This window comes from Tachysurus vachellii, chromosome 7 (genome assembly GCF_030014155.1).
Source record: "Tachysurus vachellii isolate PV-2020 chromosome 7, HZAU_Pvac_v1, whole genome shotgun sequence".
Taxonomy (NCBI): Eukaryota; Metazoa; Chordata; class Actinopteri; order Siluriformes; family Bagridae; genus Tachysurus; species Tachysurus vachellii.
The window spans coordinates 14,196,908-14,224,322 of NC_083466.1; the positions used below are offsets into that span (position 1 = coordinate 14,196,908).

Sequence of the window (27,415 nt, forward strand, 5' to 3'; positions counted from 1 at the left end):
CAGAACCCCTGCTATTGACTTTTTCAAGTTACAAGTCAAACAGCCAAAGAAATATAAGGACTGATTAGTAAATGTAATATTGGTAATGGTAGGTTGTGGTTATGAAGACTTACAAAAGAAAATACATTTCAAAAGTGGACAGGTCATGTACCATGGACTCCTGTTGGTCTCTGTAACCCACTGTTTTAAATAATGTTTCATTATACAGGTCATGCTAAAATGGTGAGGTGAAACCTGGTGCAGTTTCCATGCTGGGATATGGATGTTGATTGAGAACGAATGTCTTGTAAACACACCAAATGTACAAATGAAATTCACCGTAATTGTTACGTTAATAAAAACAATAAAATCATCACTTATGGAGTTAAATCTGTAAGAACTGAAAGTCATGTGCAGGACATCTTTAGACGTGTAAAAATCTTTAAATTAATTTAATCAGCATTATTTACAGAACAAGAGGCGGTCATCAAACAGTGGAGTATACATGGGAGAGAACAGAAACAAAAGATGGATCCCCCCCAAAAAAAAGACAAACATGTCAGATAATATCCCCATTGCCACAAGAAAGAAAGAAACAACATACACTCCTTCACTCAGTTTTACACTCACAGCAAATGGATGGAGAATGAAACATCCCTATAGTTGAACACAATTCTGACATTTTTCTCACATCTCTAAAAATGGTATAAAGAAAATCTAAATGCCCAGCAAAGAAATATGAAGTCCACTAATTAGCAACAGCTCAATCAAAACAGGTTTTTCTTATTACTCTCCTTTTTATAAAACTGTCAAATTTTACACTGAATAAAATAATTATATTTTACAACAAAGTTTCAACAGTAAAATAGGCTTTTGTTGAGGTAATTACATCATTATGGTGCTTGTACAAAATAAAAAATAGATTCTCCCCCCAAAAAACACAACTAACAGCAAAGTGTTTCGTGTTTTTTTCTTATTCTTCTTACAATATGGTTTAAACTTCATCTCCTCATTGAGGCCAAAGACTTCAATAGGTCAGCTCTTCTGAGGCAGCATTAGTTTTGGCACCCAGGTGCCCTGATGAGCTGCTCCTAAACGTGTTCAGTCTTAATGCCAGGTTTTTGCGTCTGATAGTACTGACACTAGAACAGCTCAAGAGGGCAGCTTCTCCCAAATCACTAGCTTTAGTTTCAGCTCTAAAGGACCATGCAGCTTCTGTCCATATTAAGTAACCTGAATGTGAGTTGAAGACTCAGTGTACTTTATGTATCTTAAATCTTAACCCAAAGCCACTGGCGCTGGACTGGAGAGTGACCCTGTAGATCAGAAATGGAAGGCAGAAGAAATTTCTCCTTCATTGCCACCGATGCCGCCTGCAGAAAAACAATCGTTTTGCTTATAAAATGTCTATGTGAGGTTGCAGAGCACCTCAGATAGAAAAGGCACAGAACTGGTCTTTGTAGCCCCAAAACCCGGGTTCTGTATTATAAGCGCATCCAAAGCATTTTAGGACATTTTCCTCCCAGTCTGCATGAGTCAAATTTTGAGCAAACAATACCCTGGATGCTTGAAATGTTGAAATAGCGCACGCACGTCTTATCTAACTCAAGACGAATGCTATGCCCTCAAACACCTTGAGTTTAAGTCACAAATTCGACCAAGTCTATGACACAGACAAATCACAATCTCTGGATGATACCGGACTGAGCGGAAATCAGACATGCAAACGTAAACAGCTCTTCCTGAACCTTAATCCATTTCCCAGGAAGTTATGCCAATGAGAAATTAACCGTACAAAACTCTTTCAGTAATAAAGCTAGCTCATACTCATACCCTGTCGAGCGTCACCACACTTTTCCCAACTCTGCCTCACACACTTAAGGCCTTGTGTCAAACTGACAACTCCAGCATACATCACATTCTTAATTTTGATCCTTCATGAACTTAACTTCACCGTATTTACAATTCAGGAAGAGCTTTTACCAGCAACACACACACACACACAAAAAAAAACAAACAAAAACACACCGCTGCGTCATTAAGGCTTCTTGCTCCCCCCTGACTGACTTTTGCGCTATGAAGGCCATGCTGTGACATTATTGCATAATCGCATATTTTTCTGTTACTGGTTATCACTGACATCACTACTAACAGCGTTATAATTATTACTATTGCTATGTACAAAACGTCCTGCGTGTTGAGTGGGTGTGTCTGTGACATCAGAAGGGCGTCTGCAGGTGCGTGAGGTGCTGATTGGGAGAGGCAGCGTTCGGGGTGGAGCTGTTAGTCAGGTGGGTGGAGGAAGGAGTGGAGTCAGACAGCTGCAGTTCCTCCAATTTCTTCAGGTATTGATCACGGAGTGCTAGGAGCTCCTTGTAGCGCTGTTCAACCGGGCTTTGCTGCACACATACACAAACACCAAATCTTGAATCACAATTGTTCCTCAACATTTTGGAATCTCTAAACAGTAGTAGTATACAGTATTACAGTACACATATTACAGATTTAGTGGTGTCTATTACATCAGTAAATTATGTTTTTTGTAAGTCAGGTAAACTGAGAATAAAAGGAACAACATACCCGCACCCTGAACAGTCTGTATATGGGCAAAGATTGGCCAATAATGATAATGAGATGCTTTATAATAATTTCCACAATTCTGTATCTTTCTAGGTCAGAATTATGAAGAGTTGAAATATAATAAATACTCATGATAATCAGACTTGATGCGCTGGTAATCTAGCTCTTCATCATTTTGACAGATATTTCAACTTTTCATAATTCTGACCTAGAAAGGTACAGAAATTGTGGAAACACCTAAGCTCTAGCAAGCACCACACTCAGTCAATGTCTAAACAAAACAGTAACCTTTTTGTGTCATGTTGCCCATATCCAATATTCTACGTGGCAGATAATACTGAAAATATGAAGCTGAATTAAGGCTGTGTGAATGTCCGCCATCTATAACCACATGCAACAGATTATGATGTTTTAAGGCAACAGCATCAGAAGTTTTCTACTTCCGTTTTATTCGTCCTGCTACACCATGTATCTCTGCTATAGTGGAAGTGTTTACATATAATGGCTGCAATATACCCTTCATCCACCAGAGGGCGAAACAGACAACAATAGTGCAGAGAAACACAATCCATCACATCACGGCTCCTTTCTGTTGCCAAAGAAGTTCAACATCGATTAGTGCTGCAGCACAAGCTATTTCTAAAACTCAGCAATTTTAAAATTTAATTACGGTCCAGCTTTCTATTGAAAAAAAAAACAACAACTTTATAATTCATAATACTTTAAATGGCGGAAAGAAATGAGTTAACATGATGGAAAGGAAGAGTGTTTGTGTTGCTTGTTTGAGGTTTATATTTATATTAGTGATTGTACAGTGAGCACGAGAACTTTGAGACATTGAGCATGTGTGTGTGCGTGTGCATGTCTGTTGTGGAGATAAGGCAGTGTGAGCGGCAGCTCTCTGTCGTGCCAGTCAGGACGTAATTAAACTAGGGAAAGAGGATTTTCTGCACCAGTGAAGCTGAGAGGTTGAAACACACACACACACACACACACTCAGTCTGTCTCTCTCTCTCCCCCCACACACACACCCAAAGGCAATAACAAAGACACAGAAATAAGGACAGGAATAAGCACACACACAAACACGAAGTCTGCACACTAAAAGCACCTTGTAGACTCAGAAAAACACATTAACATGCAAATGCACCTGAGCAGCCCTTCAGCTACCAAAGCTGAATTATCATCTTAATATCTTCCTACCTGGTGGCGTATGCGAGGGTTCCAGCGGATGTAGTAATTCACCCAGAGCTCTAGGTGGCGCATGCTGGCTACAGGGTAAAGCACACGGCTGGCCTCGTGTGTGTAAAACGGGTTCACATAAGACGACATGTCACTGTTTATCACAGACCACAGGGACACCGTCTTTTGCCTGACTTTCTGTTGGGAAAAAAGTTAAACAAAAAGAGCACATTTAATACAACCTTCACAGCTGTGTGTTAAAATGATCAATGCAATAACATGTGCACTGTGGTATCAGTCAAACCATAATCAGGTAAAATACAACAGAGCATCAGTGGGCATTTATGAGCAATGAGAGAGAAGTCCATTGCTCAGACATGGAAAGCACAGCTGAGGAGCTGAGGTGTGTGAGTGTGAAGTGAGACTGCATTCGGTAACACAGTTGTTGTTGCACTTGGCTCTGTGGGCCACACAATCAATGTTTCATCTCCCTTAAGTGCACCCTGCTCCGATTTAGATGCACTGAAGCGTATCACATGCTCTACTTCACACAATGAGCAGCAGAAAGAGAGAGAGACAGACAGACAAGACACAGAGAGAGAGAGAAACAAAAAACAATCTTTCTCATTTCAAACCAGGCTTGTGATGGACAGCCGCTGCAATGATCTCTTTATTAGAGTGATAAATCTCTGGTCGATGACCATCATAAAATCTCACTCACTAAATCTCCTAATAAAAATTTATTACTATTTTGTGTAGATTCATGATATGTAATGCAAAATAAGCTCATTTCAGTTGCAGGTTTTAATGCAATTAAAATGCAGACAGTGTTAAGCAGGTAAATACTTAGGCATGACACTGAAACAAACAAAAAAACAAAAAAAACAAAAAACACCACCAGAACAAGAGTGAGAGGACTGATGAGACCCACATTACTGTTTGTGTTTCTTACAAGGTTTTCACGGACACTCTCGCAGTTGTAGAGGAACGTGCCAAAGCGACAGCTGTACAAGTGATCCAGGATCGTTATGAGAAAATGCTCGTTGAACTCAAAGGCTGTTGGGAACTGCAGGAAGAACAGAAGTGTCAAATGTATTTCATTAACACTAGGGGATATGTAGAAAGTCATGGTACTTGTGATTACATTTTAGATAAACATCATGATCAAATTAGTTTCACAGCTAAACGACAGTGCTGCAAGAGAACAATACACACTTGTATTAAAACTAGGTGAAAAGAAACATTTGTTATTAAAATAGGATTGATTGTCCCACCAGCTACTTGTTACTGCAGTAATGGTGTTGCTCAGGTTTTATTGGCATAGCAGATAAATGAGATTGTGGCATAATACATTAGAATATTGATATCAGTTCGAACAGATTCACTCTTATTAATTACACTACATTTCTCAGGAGAAACCCTACAAACCTGTTGTCATTTAGAGCTCTGAACTACTGATCATAAGATTCAAATCCTGATATTGTTGAGCTGCCAGTGTACTGCTTAAGCAAAACCCTTAACCTGTGCTCTATCTGCTCAGCTCAATCATATGTCATGTGATAAAAATGGCTGTAAAATAGGAAATGTGAATGTAAAGAAGTACTGACTGTGCTGACAGACTATTAATAATGCTATGATAAATCAAATTAAGTGAACAATTTCATGATAAAGGTAACATTTCCTGATGTAAGGTTCATGTTCCAGCTGATAAACTAATAACATTTATTTCTGACATCACAATATCACTTACTTGTTTGGTCATCTGCCACACACAGTCTATGAACTGTAAGAATATAGGCGACCTGTCCTGATCCGCATGATTTTTGTCTCCGTGGCCGATTCTCTGCGTTCACACAAACACACACCTTAATCTTAAGTGATCGTGTGAAACTACAGTAATAAAGTACAACCTTGTGGTTATACAGAATGCACTACAAGCAACAGTACAGATTAAAGTGTGTAGAGAACGCAGACGCACCGAGGCAAACTTGTGTCCGAAGCTGATCCATTCCTTCTCGATCAGCACCTGGAAGCCCCTGAATGAGCGGTAGTGTGAGTCTAGCATCAGCATGGCCAGAGAGGTGAGCTGAGCAGTGCGGTCCCAGCCGTCACTGCAGTGCACCACCACCGAGCTGCCCGAACACACTTTATCTGCTACCTGAATCGCTCCTGACAGCACCAGCTATAGCAGGACGAGAAAATCAGGAAAATATTAACATTACAACTAACTGCTAACTAACTGTATCCATTAACTCTCTGTTGCAGTAGTAGTTTGAATCTAATTTGCATACTGAATGTGATTGGTCCAATGTCACGAAGCTTCTTTTGAACTTTTGAACATGAACAGTGATCGTACATAATGCAATTAAAACTAGAAAATACTAAGACAATTCTTTTTTTAAAATGGAAATGCTTGTTTTAGAGGGGAGTCGTGTTGGAGTGGAATTTGTATTTTAAAAATTCCATTCTGACTTTCACACCGGCGCATCGCAGACATTCAGACATCTCGAATCTGATCTGAATTTATTAGACTCGTGTAGATGTCACCACAGCACATACAGGTAGCAATATATACACTTGTATATTCAAGTGTGATGTCCACTGTTTGAGGACATCACACCTAGCTAGTAAACATCTAAAGGCAACGGTCTGTGATTACTGCTACACTGGTTTAACTGGCTCCTTAACCAGCATAATGTTTGCAGGAAGACAAAATAGGCAAGTTTCTGGTGAAATATATTCATGACTTTGTGTCCCAGCGTGCAGTATGTTATAAGAAGAATAACACATCCTTCTCTATGGCTTTTCACATTGCCCCTATTGCCCTTCCATACTCTAAGTTAGAAGTGGGGTTAACACCGCTTTTTACCTGGTCAGCAAAAAATTCTGCTTCCTGCCTGTTAACACCAAAGATATGAGAATAAGTGAGTAATTAACCCAGGATTTATGAATGTGCAGTGTGAAATGTGAAAAAAGATAAAACAGGATTCTGTTTGTGTGAAAATCCTTTCTGAAACTACTTTTGGTCTTTTTTTGGACATTTGCCAGAATTCAGCCCTTCACATTTACAGTGCGGTTTATGCCACATGATTATTCAAAACTTTCCAACAGTGGCAAAAATCTTAAAGATTATCCAGGTTTTACCTTTATGTGCTCCAGCCAGTGAGTGGACTCCAGGCTGGACAGCCAGTGGGACTCCTCAACATTGGGGTAAACAATGTCCTTGAGCTTCTTTAGTGACTCTCTCATCACGTGAATGTTGTGGATGTCGAGGAAGACCAGTTCTGCATTCTGGTAGGCATCTTCACCCTCATAACCTCCTCCTGTGGCCTAGGGATTCACAAGTTAAACGTCAAAACAGGAAGTGGACATTGCATATTTGAAGTGATACCATGCTTACCACCATCAACAAGACTCTACACAGCTGAGTGAGCAACACGAGTGAATCAGCGCAGATTTTTATAAAATGCTGTCAGCAGATTAAATACATCAGTGCAATATTAGTGCTCTACTTGTTTCAATTCAGGCAGTTTGTGCCACACACACACACACAGTTCTGTATTCTGTTTGCTAAACTCTACCTCATTTGTTATGTCAGTCGGCATGATGAGTAATGAATCGAGCGGACAAAACCAACACGCCTACAAACAGGATGAGAACAGAACAGAACACAGGCAGTCCATGTCTAATCAGCAATCCTGCAAATGCCCCATACACTCACAGGTCAAATATGGATAACGATGATTTAGTGGAATCACCGTGGTATAGATGGAGATATATTCCAGTGAACAAGAAACAGTGGTGCAATGATCCCGAACTTGAACAAACAAAATGAATATTTTAATACAAATGATGTTCTGTATTTGTAGTATTTGACTTCCACATGAGTAACGCATTTAAACCTGCATATCATCACGTAAATAATGTGTCCTAAATATGCTGACCTACATAAACCTGAGAAACTAGTGCATGCTTTCATAACCTCCCCATGACCAGGCTAATTAAATAAGTAAACAAAAATTCTCCTCAAAATGTAAGGCAGAATGTAATAAAATATAATATCCCTCTGCAAATAAACATGAACTAAGATGAAATGTTTGTTCTCTTATCATCTTTGCACCTATACTTTGCAAAGCTGGGCACATTTGCTGTTGTCTGTTTTTTATTTGTATTATTTTGGTGCTATTATGTGCAGTAAGGCACCTCACCGCTCCTGCGTCACTTATGGTGCATGTGTGTAGTGGAAACTTTACTTCCTGAACAAGTGCAGACCCATTCACAGGAATCGTAGCACAGTTCCAGTGCAATTCAACTCACACCACATCCTACAAGGCCTACAGGTCTCAGGTTCAGTAACATGGTGCACTTGAGCGCTATCATGTGACCAGTTTGTTCTTGCAAACTGTGCTCTGTTTACTAAACTAAGTTATGAATGCCTCTGAAGACACACCGGCAACGTATTAGCGCTATACACTTGCTGGGAGTGCCCCCTTGGCTGTGCTCGCTGCTAGGTTAACCCAGATAACAGTCTTCTCTGGTCTGTGCTATATGCTAATGTTAAAGCTTTGCAGCTGGAGAAACACGCTGTCATAATCTGTAGACTAATGAGCTTACTTATAAACACACACCCACTTCCAACTACTGCAGAACTTAGAATTTAGCACATTAAGTCTTGAGTAAGGCTTCCTTTAATGACAACATGCAATTTAAAAATAAATCTGCTTTCCTATTTTAATTACTGCATAAAAGTAACATATTGGAACTGTATGAAGTTTGATGAAAATGAGATTTTTTTTCTCCTCGGTTATCCCCCACTAAGTCTAAAATCTGACTAATAACTTAGAGAAAATCTAATATACAAAACACAGCTGTAAGAGTCATTACACTGTGGTGATCTGCCATGCTATTCAGTTACTTACACTTATGAGGCATTAAATTAAAATACTCAGCATCATCTGGTAAGTTCTAGTAGGAAAAAAACTTTTTTTTTCTGCATTGAATAAAAACAGGGAGCAATAGGTTTTGTGAGGTGGTAGTGAGATGCTGAATTGCTTTGAGATCCAGCAATTTCTAGGAAAAAAAAAATCTAGTTAGTGACATTTTTAGGCAGGAACCACAAAGCACAGAATGATCAGCTCCAAAGCTCTACGTGTTGTTACTTTGTGTAACTGTGATGAATATTTATTCTCCTGTTAGTTTTCTGATGATGTATGTTTTCTTACATAGACTTAAGGAACTTTCCTTAACTCTGTGGCTACTTGGTTAACTTCACATCATCTTAACTAGATTTTCATCTTAACTAAATTTCTAAACTAGATTTGATGTTGGCTTTGACGATGCAAGTATTCGCAAAGGCCGGTGCTTTTTGGAGGCGAGTGGACATAAGGGTCAGTGTTACTTTTGGAAGTAGACAGAAAGCTAGGGTGCCAAAACATTTGGAGGCAAGTAGAGACGAGCATGTGACATCATCAGTATACCCGTGAAATAGTTCCCCTCATTGTTCTGAGTGTTTTGATATGTCACATGTCCATGTTGTAAAAAGTTTTTTGATTTTGCATATTTTGGGGGCGGGGCTGCGGGACAACCGAAAGGCCAGTCGGTACACCAATTTAAAACTTTGTTCAGAGTATCACCCTAAAGGAGCTGGCCGAGTTTGGTGTAGATCGTTCGAAAGCTTGCCGAGTTATAAACCTCCAAAATTTATAATGGGAGTCTATGGGAAAAAAGCCATTTTGAGACCCGGTACCAGAAGTACCGGTACTCGGATCGCTTAGAAAAGTAATAGCAACAAACTTCTGACCAGGGTCTACAACATATCCGAATTTGGTTCACGTGGCTCAAAAGCCCTAGGAGGAGTTACTCTTGATAAATTTTTGTCTAAGCTTAAATAGGAAAACAGAATGTTGGCTTCTACAAAGCCAACGTAATTATTAGCAGTTGTCAGTGAATTAGAGCTGATTAAACACTGTAGGTTGTTACTACTGTTCATTATCAGAAACCTAAGCTGTGAAAGCAAAGCTTTTTCTGCAAGCCAAAGTGAAGCATAAATTACTGTTTGAACTATTACAAAAGTACATATTATATATATATCACAGGAAATAGGAAAGGTGTCGAGTTCTACAACCATGCGCAGTTTGTCAAGAAGCCGCTATAACCCGCTCACCTTATTGGCCACAGCATTAACGTTCGGCCTGGCATCATAGATGGTGAGTTTGGGCGTGTTGTTGGTCTCCCGGATGATGTCGAGGTAGCGTTCGTCGTCTTTATTGCGCTTGCCGCTCATTCCTACCAGGGGCTGACTACAGCGCATTATCACCGCCTGCTTCTCCCTGTGGATCCATGACAGCACCTGTACTCACCGGTACAGGCACACACAGTCACTCACACTGCATCAAGTCAAGTAGCTTTTTATTGTCATTTCAACCATATATAGCTGACGCAGTACATAGTGATATGAAACAACGTTTCTTTAGGACCCTGGTGCTACATAAAACAACACAGAGCTAAGGACTTAAAGTAAGTTGTCATAGCCACATTAAGTGCATCATGTGCAAACTACTGCAAACAGTGCGAGAGAAAAGACAGACAATACGAAACACTACAGGGACAAATACACAAAATAGCGCCGGCCAGTGTACATACTGTTTATTGTGTACATTGTGGAAAAATAATCTGAGTAATCTGAACAAAGAAACAGATATACACTTGTGTAATAGCAGCAGTTGGATAAGGTATTGAAATGTGGTGTGCAAAACAGCAATGGAGTGAGTGTGTAAGACAGCGTGTGCAAAACCTGCATGTAAACAGTTTAATATGGGTGCTGCTGTACATATGGATGTATATTGAATGTCTGGTCTGGTTGATGGTCTATGCAATATGGACTTTAGGTCTAAGCTCACCGGTATACGACAGCGGGAGCGGAACGTGGCCACTCGCCGCAGATCCTCGTCCGTGGTTTGGAACGGGACAACAAGGATAGTGGGATAAGTGTCGCACAGATCATAGTTAGAGTTGATAAAAGAAATCCTCCACCTATCGTTAGGCAGACCCTAGGAAAAGCAGAGGAGATCATGAGAGTGTGTTAACTAAAGTGTGTTTAGTGCATGTGTATACAGTGCTCATTGTAGCCAAATATGCAATCCGTGAACTTTATCAATGAATGCTGAAATACTTCGCACAAATATTTCACACTGAAATCTAACACAAAGTGTAAAGACCTCTATAGTGGAGTTCGCTGTAAGTATATATAATGGAAGTGAAATAAAATTTTCCTAAAGGAAAATCATTTTTTTCTGTAATAGTGAGTCAGTAAAATAATTTCATGGATTCTGTAAACACACAGTACACACATCTGAACACACTGCACTGTTCGTATTCATTTACATTTCTTGCATTTATCAGACACCCTTTTCCAGAGTGACTTACATTTTTATTTCAATTTACACAACTGAGCAATTGAGGGTTAAGACTCTGCTCAAGGGCCCAGCAGTGCCAGCTTGGTGGACCCGGGATTCAAACTCATAACCTTCCGATCAGTAGTCCAACACCATAACCACTGAGCTACCATATCCCACTATTCAGTAGCGGAAGAGTGAAAGGAAGGAAAGGGGGGAAAAAAGCACCATAGTTTGAGTCTAGTTTCTCACCAGGTTTCTTCCTCATGTCATCTCAGTAAATCTTTCCTTTCAGTTATCATCTCTGGTCATTAGGCATCAAAATCTCCATCCCGGTTTCTGATTTCTGAGACATCTATTGAGTCTATTGTTGAACGCACTATACAATTAAAATGACATTAAACCGTGAAAGTGACAGACCTTGCGCAGATGATACATGCAAAACTAGCCTAGGGGAATAATTAAGAATAGAAACAGACATTTTGGAGGCAGACGAGAAATTATCTGGCAAAAGTCTGGAGTTTAAAAGCCAGAAAAATGAATGAACATCTTTGCATCTCACAAAATAAGCATGAAATTGCCCTTTACATTCTGTGCTTGTCTGCAGTTAAAATGATGAATTGCACCACTTATTGAGATTAACACTTTTAGCAATATTCTTAAGTACATTTATATCTCGGTGCTACAATATTGCAAGTTGTGCACTGACACTTGCAACGTTTCTAGATTCAGTACTAGCTGCTGAAACGTGAATGAACAGAGACTTGAAGCTGAATTTCTTAAACATGTTGGTAAGGTTGCAGGTTGAAGAGCAGCCATGCTTGTCCAACTCATCATATTTATAAAAGCAATAACTAATCCCATATCAGCATTCAGTCGTGAGAAGCCTGATAATTTTGACCAAACTGCACTGGAATAAAAATAAATAAATAATAAATAAATATATATAAAAAAAAGATTACACCTCGTTCAGCAGCTTTACTGTGACAAGTCTGACGGCCACTAAGAGCATTACAGACCAGCCACAATGTGTTGTCAAATCTGCAGGGAACGGCAAAAACTGCAATCAATTCAAACCAATTCATCAGCCCAAGTTCCAAAATAAATAAATAAATAAATAAATAGAAAAGCGGATAAGAGAGGATTTGCTGAATAAATCACAAGACCTGCTCCTACCCCTGACCACGACTGTTTCTAACTCTTCATACTAGGAACTGAGTCTGGGTAAAATCTGCACAATCTAGGTTAATACAAAAATGTGTCTAAAACCAGAGGTGAATTAAACACAGAGCAGCAGGGACTGTGTCCACAAAGCAAAAACGGTGTGCCGTTTCCCGATCGTTGAGAAAACGGATGGAGGTTTTCTCAGTTCCTCACCTGACGTCTGTATTCATCCAGGGCTTTGTAAACTTCCCAGCCGTTCTCGTCAAATTTCTCTTGACTCAAATATGAAAAGAGTGGCTATGGTGTTGGTGGGAAAGAGAGACACACAAAAAAAAAATTATGGAATTACATTCTAATGAGTGGATTTGGGACACAGCCTTTAGAGGTTATGCAAGAATCCTGCATACTATAAACAACCACCACCACAATAAAAAAAAAAAAAAATGTATTATGAATATGAACGAACGGTTGTGTGCTTGAACTGACCAGTCCGTGAGAGAGAGGGAATGCGTATTTAAAGAGCTCCCCGAAAATGTCTCGTCGACTGTGACCCTCTTGCTTCAGAGCAAACCTCAAGTTCCTCATGTCCTACAAAACACACACATTCTAAGATGTAAGATACTGAACACGTTATCTTCTAGATTTTTTTAAACAGCAAAAATTAAAGCCATCCTACACACAAATTCCACATGGAATACAAGGACTGAAAGAAACAAACATTTCCAAATTAATAATTAAACACTTAAATGTAAGTATTTAAAGCATGGACCTTGTTCAAGCAGCATCTGATTTAAGGGCCGACTCTACACTTATACTGTTTTGATGATTTTGTTCAGCTAATATGTCTGGTCAGTGAGATTACTGTCCTGAAGCGGAGTGCGCTACCTTGCAGGTGATGTCCAGCCCATAAGAATTCTCCCCTCGGCTGGAGGCTCCGCCCATCTTCTCTATCCTGCTGATGACACCAAGCGGGACATCCAGTGCAACCGTGACTTCCTGTGATACAGAGAGCAACATTAATCAGTACAACTACTGTTCTATCCAATCACCTACACCCAGTGTCTGAACTACTACGCTGCCTGTTGGGGTATTTATTTGAGTGAGGATTACACAAAAACAGGATATAAAGGAAGGTGTGGTCTATATGGGCATATTCTGTTTAATGTACTAAACATCAGGTAATTAAGAGCAAAAGCAAACCTGCACATGACCTTGTCCACTGTCCAAACTAGCTGTAAAGCAGTGCCATGTGAGCTGTTCTGAGATTCACATGATGCATGGTTTATCCTCAAAACTCATAGAACTGCTCCTTTTTATTCATGGTCATTCATCTTCAGTACGTGTTTTATCTATCTTTAGATACGGTGAACCTGGAGTCTATTTGGAAAGTGGAAATGTATCCTATAGTAGGATGTTTACTGTTTATTAATCTCCTTGTCTATTTCCGTGTCGCTTCTTTGCCATTTGTACAAATCCAAAACAGAAAGAAATGTAATTACATGTTCAATGTTAAACGGCTGTTCTGCATAAGGCATATGTGCATATTACTTCCTGTAGCATAAAACTTAGAAATCTTATCTGTATTATAGCAGGGTGTACTACAAACCTGCAAATACGTTTTCAGCACAATAGATGATTCGGGCAACTGTACAGATTTAAAGCATTGCTACTGTACATATAGTGAGAGAGGAAATATTACTAAAAGTATTTCTCTAGAAAATCCAGCTCTTTTGTTCCACCTTTCTCTGGTTCGTGCTCCGACAGATCAAGGTAACAGCTGAAACTTGCAGGTGTGTCGTGGCCTGTGCCAACCACAGACTGTGCCAACACACAAACGAAAGGCTCCCTCATATTATCTTCGTTCAGCCCTCCCTTTTTTTTTTCTACCCATGCCTATCCTTTTGTTTTCTGTTGCAGCACAAGGACAAACATGACGTGCTGTCTTGCTAAGAGAGAATTAACTAAAAGGAGGAAGACAGAAACCTTCTGTCTTCAGAGATGCATGTAAAAAGAGGAAAAGAAAGAAAGAAAAAGGACAGAAGAGAGCGACAGAGCTCTGAGAAAAACCTTGCAGACGGAGCTGGCAGGTGATCAGAAAGACGGGAAGCTGTTGGATGTTACCCTGCTGAAGAGGTGGAGCGAGGTGAAGGGAGGCAATCTGACTCACAATGTCTGAAACTGTCTGCTGAGCACATTTACCTCAAATAGGAAATCTGCAGTGTCTGAGAGCTGCTCTGAGAGAAGTGTGCCTATCTTTCAATAAAACTCTGTGACAGCTTCTCACCGCGTCAGTGCTCTTGAAGTACAGTCTGTAATTGGTGATGAACACTTTCCCTTTGAGCGCTCCATTGAACGGGCACATGTAGATGAGGTCTTTGTCTGAGAGAAAACATAAAAGGCTCGTAAAAATGGAGTAGCACAGATATACACAGTCACGTTATATTTCAGTAAACGTTTTAGAGAATGCAGTCTTGCGTTTAAAGCTGCATCTAATAATTCTACATTAAGTGTTTGAACGCATTACTTCCAGAATTTTACCCACCTTGTTTAGTCGATGACCTTTTGACAAACTAACTGACAACTTTATTTTTATCTAGAGACTTTTATGTGAAAATCTGGACATCAGCAGTTTATGAAATACTCTGACATTAACTGAAGCTCTTGACCTGTATCTCTAGGCCGTTCTGCACTTTGCTGCTTCCACGTGATTGGCTGATTAGAGAACTGCATGAATAACTGCATCTAGCTGGGATCCATGGAAAAATTGACCAGTTTTAACTTTATATTTGAGGTCAAAAGTTATTTCCTGAAGAATATTATTGTGCCAGTAACAGATGTGTGAAGTATATAGTTATATAGTTAACAGAAAATATAAGTGCTCAGAGCTGCACGACCAATCAAATTTATAGCGAAAGTAACGGCAGCATACAGAACCGATTACGTGGGATTTCTTAACTTAACTAGCTGCATGTAACAATACTGTAAGGACACTTGGCTTGTGTTGGTAAATAAATCATTTTTAATCCATAACTGCATACTGTAAAATAACGCAGATTTACTTAGACACGTTACATTTTAAGACTTCAGATGTGCATCAGACTAAAAGTAGAACGTGGTATCTTAAACATATCATTATTAAAATCAGATCACTAGATGTTGACACTTTAACAACCTGTATATTATTCCTTGATACTATTCAATAAAATTCAAACTAACTTTTTATTTACATGCTGAATGTTACACATGTACACAGAGGTAGTTTTTGCTCAGCTCATGTTTCTGCTGAAAGACACACAAATCTTAAAGGCAATAATCAAGCATTTATTTAATGAAATGTGATTCGAGGTCCAAATCACGTGGTGCAATGATAATAACCCTCTTAAGCAAAATCCTGCCCAATATTTAAAGTCAACATTACAAAATATCCTAAATAATGGGCTGAAATTCTTGTTATGAGTAGATATTTTACTTGTGTAAGATCATTTATAAATGTATTAGTAAATAAAATATATTTTATTTTTTATTAAGTATAAAGCCTACTCTCTGGGGAAAAAAATTCTTTTTTCTTTTTTTTTTTTAAATCCAACTCACAGTTGGTTTTGTTTGTATCTGCCTGTAATATCTTTTAAGATGTTCTATTATAGAACTGAATAATTTAGTTGGTTTTATTTGGCAGAAGATAAATAAACTGGTAGGCCAATATAAAGCAGAGTAACACAGAGACATGTAGTTACTAAGGACCTCTGCATGCTCATGTCAATGAACAAGGGCTTTGTCTGTCTGAGCTTCATACCCGACTTTACAAACTGCCTGAAATTACAAACCCTCTCATTTGTGGGACTTTTTGTTGGATCCGGCAAGCACTAAATAAACAGCGTTCCTCTATTCGGATCTGTATTTGTAACTGTTTAGAGCATGTTATCTAATCAGCATGAACGATGTATTCAAATATGGTTACATCCATATAAGCACTGCATAATGTACATTATTTCATGTAAGGTACATACCATCCTTAGATATAGTACCAAATATCTACATAGTAATTAAAAAAAAATTGCAAAAGCAATTAAGATGTTACGCTAACATATACAAACACACAGACACACACACGCACACACTCACCTATCACTCTCTCCTCTCCTGGCAGTAAGGCAACATCTGCGAGTGGCTCCATCTTCAGACTCTCCCTGGATTCCTGTCAACACACAGAGGAACATCAGGCTGACATGGGTGTGTGTGTGTGTGTGTGTACTGTATGTCAAACACACATCTCACAGTGATGCTATAAGAAGTTCTCCACTACACAGTGACAGTGCATTGTAAAGCGGTGACCAGCCTGAGGCGTAACTCGTTCTGGAGGAGTGCTGTACTTGCTCATTGGGGATAAATACAAATACATTTAAAGATATCTAAAATTAATCTTTAATTTTTGTATTCTATTAATCTTTATATTAACCTTTTGTTTTATGTGTAATTTATGTGTAAATTTGATGGGAAGAAAAAACACGGCTACAGTTCTCAGCAAACGAGAACGCAGGAGTCAAAGCAAGACAGTGAGAGTAGTGGAGGGCGAGAACAAAGCAGAACAGATCTTTTTCACTCCAGCATCCGTGTGTGTGTATACACACACACACACACACTCACATGTGGACACAGATCCAGATCGCCTTTCTCTTGGTCACTTTCCTGTTGGAAGTTTAAGCTCAGTGAAGAGGATACACACACACACACACACACACACACACACACGCATTCATGCACACACATACACCGAAAAGCATGATCACATGAGCGCTCCTGGTTCTGAGCTCTACTTTACAGAGATTACTAATAAACCAGGCAAACATACACAAACATGCATTTCCTCTCTTCAGAACACAGAGGAACTGGATTATCAAACAACAGAAGAACGACTGTGAACAGAAGCAGATAGTGTTTGCACTCCCAAATCCACAGTCATAATGACATCAGGATCACACCTTAGACTGGCATAGACTGGTATAATGATTACAGTGGAGTCCTCTGTTAAACTGGTTGCTGTTAAATGACCAGTTCTTAACTGTGCTGCTTCTTACATCTTACTTTTGTAGCATGGAAATTTAAATGATTTTTTTCTAACACGCTAAAGGAAAAGTCTGAGGATTACAAGTTCAGATGGTCACTATGACACGGCCACCTGTGGAACCGGGTGTTAGGGATGGCTTATTCTCTCTCCTGTCAATCACAGTGACACCGGGCATTCTTACACTTTTGTGAGCTTGTAGATGTGGAAGAGAGCAATTTTCCTCCCAGTGTGTTACGTTACACTATAAACATGGGCCGTATGAGAGATGTACAAAAAAATTCAGTGATGTTACACACATGGTAAAAACAGCAACACAGAGTACCCACAGAAGTACAGAAATAGCTTTAATTGAACAGTTGATATTTTTCTTAAGCTCTGTTCAGACTTTTGCATGGCGATGTATGATGAATGTTCACAAGCACACGAATATGACTAAAACAGTTAAGTGTTAACACTTGGTATTTTCATGAGTCTCGAATGCGTCTCCACCGAACGTTTGTGATCACAATTCATTAACGGCAACACTGCCAAATCTGCCAAGAGCAACCGGAATGTAATTCAAAACCAAACACCAACGTGCGAACCAAAAACCAAACAAAACACTCAGAGTGTTTATCTTTAGCTGTTGGGCGGCATTTCTTTATTAAATCATCAGGCGCTCAACGTCGCTCTGTAAAATCTCTGCCATCTCTCGGCTTGTGCGTCTTGGCTCATCTACTCGTATTTCGTTTCCTCTCAACAATCAGAAACATGAAGAGGGTGATTTATTTTCATGCTTTCTGAACATTTATAGCTCTCAACAGCTTTACAGCGAGACAGCCTTTAACTTCACCACCACACTTCTGAATAATTCAATATGAACACTTCAGAACCAGAAACCAGGCAGGAAAAGAACCAAAAACCGGGCAGGAAAAATCACCACTGACCCATCGCACCCTGGACACAACCTCGTTCAGCTCCTCCCTCCTGGCAGGCACTACAGAACTTTTCTTACTAAAACTGCCAGACACAGGAACAGTTTCTTTCTCCAGTGTTACACACACTACTGCTGCTATATATTGTACAAAAAGCATAATATTGCACAATATTATTATTTGTACTCCCACACATTATGTACATAACACTTTATGTTCATATATTCATATTTAATACTCATTCTGTCTCATCATCTGCATTGTCTTGTATAGTTTGTATAGTATAGTGTTATTTAAGTCTGTACTTTTGAGGGTCACAAACAGCTGGAACCAAATTCCTTGTGTGTGTCAACACACTTGGCCAATAAACCTGATTCTGATTCGGGCTGTCAAAGAGAAAATCCACTCCAGCATTCGACCATCTACGCACAAATGCAACATTCTTAAAATCTTTCAATAACTATTTCATTTCATTAAGGTGATAAATTTGTCCTGTATTCGTGCATATATTGTCCTAAACAAAGAATAGCTTTGTGAGTGAGAGAACAATTAGTGACACATGTCTTGATCCAGAAAATCAAGCAGAGCTCATGCTGAGAACGGTAACAACATGACAGGCGCAAACTTCAATATGCCAGTAATAATGAATGAGGTTTAATTAATATGAGGTAGAACTTTCGTGCTGCACGCTGTGAATCAGTGGTATAGCTGGACGTTTGAAATGGGTCAGTCATACCAGACGTCATACCAGACGTCATACCAGAAAACCATGATGACTTTTTGATATCAGCAAATTCCAGGACACCGGTGTTAATAATACAAATATAACGCTGTCATGTGCAACTAACAAGACATATCTGACCCTGTTCACACCTTTATCTAGCACTGTGCACTTGTATTCAGAGACTGATGTTAATACCAAGTGGTAGCAAAACACACATGAAAAAAATGATTTTCACATAAATTTCCCATGTAAAACAGCATTTGCCCAAATAAGCTTGAAAAACCGAAAAGTGGAAAAAGACAGAAGAGAATAAGTGGAAAAGTGAGAAAGAGAATGAGAGAGAGAACGAGAGAACAAGAGAGCGAGAGAGAGAGAAAGAGAACGAGAGAGAGAATGAATGAATTTAGACTTTTACTAGCCTTTATTTAAAATATCATACCAAAAAATAAATACCAAAAACTGCTTCAATACATCAGGCAAAGCATAACAATGAAGAGATTTTATTTGTGATGATTACTCTGATTCTGCTGTAAAGAAAGGTTCTTCCTCTTCTACTGAACACAGAAAAAGGGAGGGAGGTGAGAGAGAGAGAGAGAGAGAGAGAGAGAGAGACATGGGTGGCTGGATGGGTGCAATTATAATGGTGACAGAGGTGACACTGACACACACAACATAGACACACTATACACACTATACACACACAAACACACACACAGGCACTACAGAGAACCGTCAGTCTCACCTGCCAGGTGTTAGAAGCAACACTAACATATGTATAGTCCAGCAGTGGTCCAGCTAAAAGTGTACCAGCATGCCAACTTCCTGTCTGCCTGTCACATCCAGCCAAGAAATCACCTCCTGCCAACAATGCCACCGTGTGTGTGTGTGTGTGTGTGTGTGTGTGCTCATGCTCAGCAAGATCTATTCAGTTGTAATGCTGCATGTGTCACTTTCTAGTGAAAAGTATAAATATAGTATAAACATTCATTCTTTTCCATGTAAAACAGGTTTGTCCAACACATGTCCTGTAAGTTTCACTTCTACACAAATTTGTACTGATTTGTACAACACTAACATGCCTTCTTCAAGTAAAGCTTTGTTAATCTGCTGAAGAGGAGAATCAAGCATGTTAAATGAAGTAGAAAGATAATTAGGCCTTTAACTAAAAATACCATTCGTTTTACTCTGTAGGATTAGGTGACATTTCCACTTAAGAGCTGGTATTTATTTAGTCAGTCAGTTGTTCAGTTACAGGGCTATTATATACAAATTATAATGATATATTTGTTAAAACAAACAAACAAACAAACAAACAAGTATATGTGAAGCTAGAGCATCTTGAAACCCAATCTTTCCTTGACTATCTATTATTCTCATCATATTTTCATTGCAATGATCCAGAGCTGCATAACAAGCAATTTTTGCATACAATAAAGCTGTTTACTAATAAATTCATTATACAAATCTTAAAGCACTAATTGTTTTAACCGTATTCAATGCTTGACATGGAATGGGAATGAGCAGAATCTCACTAAAAAGCATCAAAAATGGATGCATTCATTCGTAAATGACGTAGTATTATTACATCATATCAAGTCAATATAAAATTGCTGAAAATCATGAGGCATGAGACATTAAAATCACTTTCACCAGCAGACATCTTAAATCCTCATGATTTTTATTTTGTTTGTTTTTAGATTTCCCCTGATTAGATTTTCTTTCCGATTTTCTACCTGCCGAATTTCACCCACTAGAATTTTATAAAATTCCTGCTAACTACTGCATATCTTTGTATTGCTATTGCTGCTCATGTTACTTCCCAAAGCAGCTGAACACACTCTGAGAAGTGTTATCTACCTTCTTCCTCATACATGAGCCAGAAGTATGCAGTTATACATACTCATACATGAGTTAGAAGTATGTAGTATGTAGTAGTTGCAGCCAAAAATGAGCAAAAAATCTACATGAACAAGCAAAAATGCGAGCATGGGATTCTTCTGTAAAACTACTAGCAGTGAAGACATGTATGTAATTCCAGTCTGTAATAGTTGTACTCATGTTTGACGCAGGTGAAACAAAGAGTTCTTTGACTAAATGTTCATTGTGATGACGCTACATGACGTGTCTTGGCCCAGATCTGTGGAATATTTGAAAAACTGTCAATTCCTCCAAATATGTCAGAGTTTGCTTGATTTGGAGTTCATTTCTGCGAGCGCAAAATTGCAGAAACCCGAAGGGACTAAGTGTCGTTGTGATTGACAGTAGAGAGAGATGGTAATGCCATCCATCAAACCCAGACATCACGGCAAATTATGCTCTCCAGTGCTCACAGCCAGGGCTGTGGCATAGTCAGGAATCAAACTAGTGCTTTCACAGGCTAAACTTTATCTGCTGTCAGATATCAGGAGAGGCAACTACTGTTTTGTTCACAATATTAATTCCCGCAACTCTACTGTAAATGAGATGCATATGTGCAATATGATACGATTACTGCCGTTTTTACATCACAAGACAAGTTCGGATTACTCGTACAATAAACACTTGCTGTTTTGCACAAAATTTTACAATACCTCATACAACTGCTGCTACTATATTAAGTATTCATTACAGTATTTCTGCACATGCACTATAGAATATACAATATGTACACTGCTCAGCACTGCCTTGACTTGTGGACACTTCATTAAGTGTAATGTATAAGTACAGATGTCTGAATGAGTGGTACAGGGTAATGTATTTTGCTACTGTACAGTGCAACAGCGGATCCTATACAGCACAGGATAACACTGAAGAGCATCTTTTATTAATGCGAGCAGAGAAAGTCAAGCCCACCTTCATCTATAACTGAGCAAAGCAAAGACCACGAGCATTGTTCACACTGCACATGACAACAAATTTAACCTGCATTTTTGAAATGTGCTTTGAAAAAGCCACGGGAAAATGAATGTGAATTTAAGCCCCAACAGAAAGAGGGTGTACATATTTGTGCATTGTGACAGAGAGACACTGAGACATTGAGAGAACAAAGTAACAGTATGCACTCACGTTTGGACTGGAGCTGTTCTCCAGAGAGCTGGAGCTGTAACCCGGTATAGGAGCTGGAGCTGAGGCCATTGCTGGGACTTCTGCTTCCACCACTACTGCAAAATAAAAACAAAGCTGGAAGAAACTCAGAGCTATAAATCAAATAAGCTAAAATCCAACCCAATACAAGACACAAGTTTGATAAATAGGCCAAAATGTAAGTAGAGCAAAGTGTTATTGAGCCAGTTTTTTGTTTTGATGCCACACACACATTTGAGGTCTTCAACACAACCAAATATAGCCAAGCATGAGACAAGGGCGGAAATGGGTGGGTTTGGGACTATGTAGAACATCATATCGGATATCCATGAGTCATAGTTCTAGGTGTTACAGTTAAACTTTTTCACTCTATGCTGCCCGAAGTTGAAAAAATATCACAGAAGTACTCGACCATTTAAAACACACCAGGCACATCCTACGTGAGGATCATGAGTTCGAATGGTAACAACGCCACCTTCTGTTACCTGGAGCCAAGGGAACAAAACTGGACATGAAGGAAAGTTTACTCCCTTTCCCATGTTAATCACAGTGCTACTAGTTTAATATTATACAAAGATTTATATTATAGAAAACTTCAAGATTAATATTAGACTTATATTTAACTGTGTTTGTATTGATCTCCAATGAACAAGCCTAAGGTGACTGAGGTGACTGAGCTGGCTGAGCATAACTCAGTGAGGCCTGTGCTAACCTTCACACTCCCTGTGCGGTGGTTTGGGCATGATATGGGAAAGTTGGCTGGTAGATTGGCAGGAACTGGCAGGTGACCAATTAGGGGAGGAAATTGATCAGGTGAAAGAAAAAAAAAACAAAAAACTGTAACAGACAGAAATAAGTAAAACTTAGCAGTGAGATAGCTGCTTGATCATATACACTGACAAATACAGAAAATGTAAACTCTAGTTCCAGAGATGTTCTAGAGTTTAGAGCACCAACAGCCCTGATTCCACACCTCAGTTTCTTGCCAGGGTTTTAGGTGCTTTGGGGGAGAAAGGAATCACAAACCAGTGCTTACTTCAGCTCTTGATGACTGCAATTTGATGTTACTGCTCAATATCACATAGCTGCTGGTCTGCCTTGGACTTATCCATGCTAGACAGCTGAACATCAATGACGTGGAAAGTTTTTTCTTTCAGGCAGCAATAATGAAAAGATTCTGTGTTTGCAGAAACTGACATTTTTCAGTTTTCAAATTTATAAAAAAAAAAAAAGAAAAAAAAGAAAGAAAAAGGTCCCCATTGTGATTCACAGTTCAAACCTAATGAGTGTGAAGTGACAGAAGGGTCCAGAGGTGTGAATTAGTATGTAAGCGTTGAAGAAAACACATGATGGGAGTACTCCAGTTTAATATGTCGTTACCATCTTCTCTGTAAAGAAAGTGCTCCTTGTCCTTTAGGTGTAGGCAGAGTCCTGACCTGTGGTATTTTCCCTTGTGCTCAGGACTTACAATGTGTACACTGTGTACAGTTTTGCTGCAAGTCCCTCCATTTACTTGTAGGGTCTGCTCTTCCAGAAGTTTCTGTCTAAGTGTGCTGCTGGGTTCAAATTGTGTTCACTTGAAATCCTTCACATACTCTGTGTAAAAATGAATTAAATAAATAAATAAATAGACAAATAAATAAATAAGATAAGATATAAAATTCTTTTTTTTTTTATTTAAATAAATAAATATGACATGTAGTAAGGAGTATCATTACCACACCAAACTGCGTTATTTACCTACACAGTGTGTCCCATAGTGATGTATTGCTCTTACACCACAAACATTTGCCAACAATTACAACTTGAATGTATTTAATGAACGACACATCAAGCATTTTATCAAGCATTTATAATTGAAATGTCCACAAGACAAGGTAGTTCCTCTTATAACATCTTCTTCAACAGGCATTCCTTTACCAGTGTCTCTTATCTCTCAGCAGAAGTTAATTAGACCTACAAATGCAGCTTATCAGGTTACCAAGAAACCAGAAATTGCATAGCTTACTGTCCTGAACACATTCTTGTGGTGGAAAACTTACCGTTACGCAAAATGCTGACACTGGAGACTCCTTCTGTACACGTAAAAATAATCCTATATTTACAGAAACCTTCAGCAAATCTACTGCTAATCAGTTTATTAGGTCTTCTGTGGAGGGGCATAGTGGCTTAGCACATTTGTCTCACACCTACAAGGTCAGGTGATTTCAGCCTCAGCCCTATGTACAAAGAGCTTACATGTTCTCCTGTCCTTTAAGGGTTTTCTCCCCAGATCCTAAGATGTGTTGTAGGTTGACCGGAATCTCTAAATTGCCTCATGTGTAAGCATTTATGCTTGTGTGATTAGTTGACACACTGTATAGTAAAAAATACCAAATTTTGTTTCTGATCTTATTTTCTACTCTGAAAAATAGGTTCACTCGAATGATTTTCAGCTTCACAAAAAGGTTGAAAACTCTTAGAAATTACGTTACCAACTGTATTGTTGCCCACTTATTTCCTAAGGGTGGCACATTTCACAAAATCACACTGAAATGTGCAATGTCGGCTCATCGGTCAAATAAAGAGCTACTGCTGCTGAATGCTTGAGCAGGATATAACGCTTCAAGCAGCTTGCGTTATATCCTGTCCCAAATGTAAAAAAAGGTCTGGATTAAAGAAAGTGTCTACCAAACATATAAAGGTAAAACACATTCAGTAGTGAAATTTGAACAGGACACCAAATCCTGAGTGTAGCAAAGAAAGCTTTCTTACCGTAGAAGTAAACAGTCTTCACCAACGCCTAAAAGCCTGAAGTCACCCCTAATGCTGAATTTAGCTTACAGTGTCTGTAATTAAGAGCAAATCCAAAACAACTCGGCACCAACCAAAACAGCCATCTGCTCTGTGCTTGCGTGCTTTGCTGCATTAACGTAACTACACGACTACTGTCATTGTCTTTATATATACTATAGATCACAGAGCCTATTCTGATACTGAGATGGGAACTTAGAGTGAGGACGCTGATAGTGTCTGGCAATAGTTATTTATATAGATGACATCGTTAGAGAAGCTATTGCATCATATGATCTAAAAGCTGCTCACAGGAACTAAAAAGAGGATGGATGTTGTTATAAAGGCTTATGGGTGGACATAGAAGTGAACAAATAATAATTTGCCTTAATAATAATAATAACAACAAAGCAAATGTATTCATCAAGGCAAGAAACATGTCTAAGGATTCCCAGGAAGTGAGTGATGCTTTATCAGGAGAGGAGAAGCACACCAACTTGTGTAGCACCTCATGACTGATCTTGCAACCAAAGATCATCTAAAAACTGCGGTTTTCTCTTCTTACACCGCAAAAAAAAAATTCTACCTGGCTAGAGTCTACATTTTTTCTTGTTGCTTTGCTTAACCATGAGGTGGCTGTTTGCTGTGTAACAGGAGAGTTATTACCACAGCTTGGAGTTTAATCAGCATGACTGCACGTTGACCCCATGTGTAGTATGGAGCAGATCCAGCAGCTTGGTACTTTTAAACATACACCCCATGTGGAAATATTGAAAAATTCACTATGGTGGGTTTATATTCTTTTAGTGCATGTCAGTTAGCTTTCTAGTTCATTACTCAGGGCAATCAGCAGGGTCTGTTTTTTTGATCTCAATAGAAAAATCTTTGGAAGGTTTGCTTTTAAAAAAGGAACCAATGTAAGTAGCTTGTTATAGCTGTTGTAACTCAAGACGTTAGTCATATTGTTTTTATTTTCTATATATGGTTTGATTCATTCTAACAATTTTTTTTTAATTTAAAAAAGGCCCTATCTCAAAACGTTGCAAGTAAACAATACAGACAGAACAATCAGAGATTTTTATACTGAACATAAGAAATAGGATGTCAGAAGATTATGGGTCATTTCATTATGGGTCACTGATGGATGAAGTAATTTGTTATTTTGTCCTAATTGGAAGTTAAACTATGCAATGAACTGTGGCTTGGAAAAGAAAGCTGGCTGCCATTAACACAGTAAAGTGTAAAACTCTTTAAACAGGAAAACAGGATTAGACCTAAACTTTCTGTTCCGGATAAAACAAGTCATAAAACAGCACGACAAAGTAAAATTAGCTGTGGGAGTCTATAATAAGATAAAAACCTCCAAAACTGAAACTTTTCCCTGTTCGTTCTGACTAGTTTACAGACACAATAACACACACAGACACACATACACAAACTAGCACACTCTCTGAACGAACGAACACACACACAAACTAACACACACACAAACTAACACACACACACAAACTAACACACACACACAAACTAACACACACACACAAACTAACACACACACACAAACTAACACACACACACAAACTAACACACACACACACACACACAAACTAATACACACACACAAACTAACACAAAAACTAACACACAAACTAACAGTCTCTGAACGAACGAACGAACGAATGAGAACACGAACACACACACACACACACACACACACACACACACACACACACACAGACACACACACACACACACACACACAGAGACGCCTTAACGCCACTACTATGGACAATTAGGCTCAGGGTCAAAATAAAACCTTAAAACTCCATTTAACACGAAATACTCAGAAAGCCGAACATAACAACATGACAACAAAGTGTGCACACGTGTAAAAATGGAACTTTTACAACTTCTCCCTGTTCCGTCAACACAGTTTACGAACAGTCCGAGTTAAGACATGGAACACTATTTAGCTTGAAAGAAGCACAGTGTTGTTTTCCCACTCACATTCCGACAAACCAAATCTTCTGAGCTTCTATTGGCTTGTCATGTCCCGCCCCCTGCGCTGTGATTGGCTGTTATTTCACTGACCAATCAATGGGACGCATCTAAGCACAAAGTGTTAGTCAAGCTCTAACAAGTAGGCGGGTCTTGTCAGAATACGGGTTGAGGAAAAAAACGCGTAGGTTTAGTGTTGTTACCAGGAAATAGCTCGGGCCTATCTGAAAGACTGCTCTCAAGTGAACAGTTTAATCAGGGCCCCAAACTCAGCAGACCAAGATTGTGAAATGAAAGCAAGTATAAAGTACAGATCGTGAGCCGGACGCTAGTTCTCGCTTGCTAACCCATGTACTCACCCGATAAGTGTAATTGTCCGTTGCTGAAATGGCCAGTCTGTTTAGCACCGCCGCAGGAAGCGCTCTGCCCGAGTCACGTGACCGCGCTCAGCACCCTGATTGGCTGCTTGTCAAGTCGGCCACTCCGACAATTTAAAGGAGATGGATTTTTGATCGGAATATAAATATCAGTATGGAGTAAAATAGTAATAGTAATAACTTGTGACTGCTTTTTACATGCA

The 27,415-nt window shown here is 39.1% G+C and overlaps 1 protein-coding gene across 2 annotated transcripts; it reads right to left on the reverse strand.

Annotated features, from left to right (window-relative positions):
* Nucleotides 1–402: 402 nt before the first annotated feature.
* mtm1 (myotubularin 1) lies at nt 403–27,315 on the reverse strand. 2 transcript variants are annotated; one of them, XM_060874500.1, is made up of 15 exons: nt 27,195–27,315; nt 22,048–22,139; nt 16,422–16,494; nt 14,584–14,678; nt 13,185–13,295; nt 12,786–12,887; nt 12,513–12,596; nt 10,641–10,790; nt 9,905–10,090; nt 6,886–7,071; nt 5,720–5,923; nt 5,492–5,584; nt 4,694–4,807; nt 3,763–3,939; nt 403–2,378 (listed from the first exon to the last, which is right to left on the reverse strand). In XM_060874500.1, exons 2-15 carry the CDS (start codon nt 22,114–22,116, stop codon nt 2,199–2,201), a joined length of 1,824 nt encoding a protein of 607 aa, XP_060730483.1. In that variant the 5' UTR covers nt 22,117–22,139; nt 27,195–27,315; the 3' UTR covers nt 403–2,198. The 2 variants fall into 2 exon arrangements, with proteins under 2 accessions (XP_060730483.1, XP_060730484.1); XM_060874501.1 differs by having other exon boundaries at nt 22,048–22,142; nt 27,195–27,252.
* Between the last annotated feature and the right edge of the window lie 100 nt (nt 27,316–27,415).

Bases quoted from the DNA above. Each gene is read 5' to 3' on its own strand.
- mtm1 (XM_060874500.1), bottom strand. From the start codon at position 22,116: ATGGCCTCAGCTCCAGCTCCTATACCGGGTTACAGCTCCAGCTCTCTG. The intron at 14,679-16,421 runs GTGAGTGTGTGC...GTTTTCTCTCAG, and splicing joins AGGAGAGGAGAGAGTGATAG to ACAAAGACCTCATCTACATG. The intron at 7,072-9,904 runs GTGAGCGGGTTA...GTGAATCCCTAG, and splicing joins TTAATGCTGTGGCCAATAAG to GCCACAGGAGGAGGTTATGA.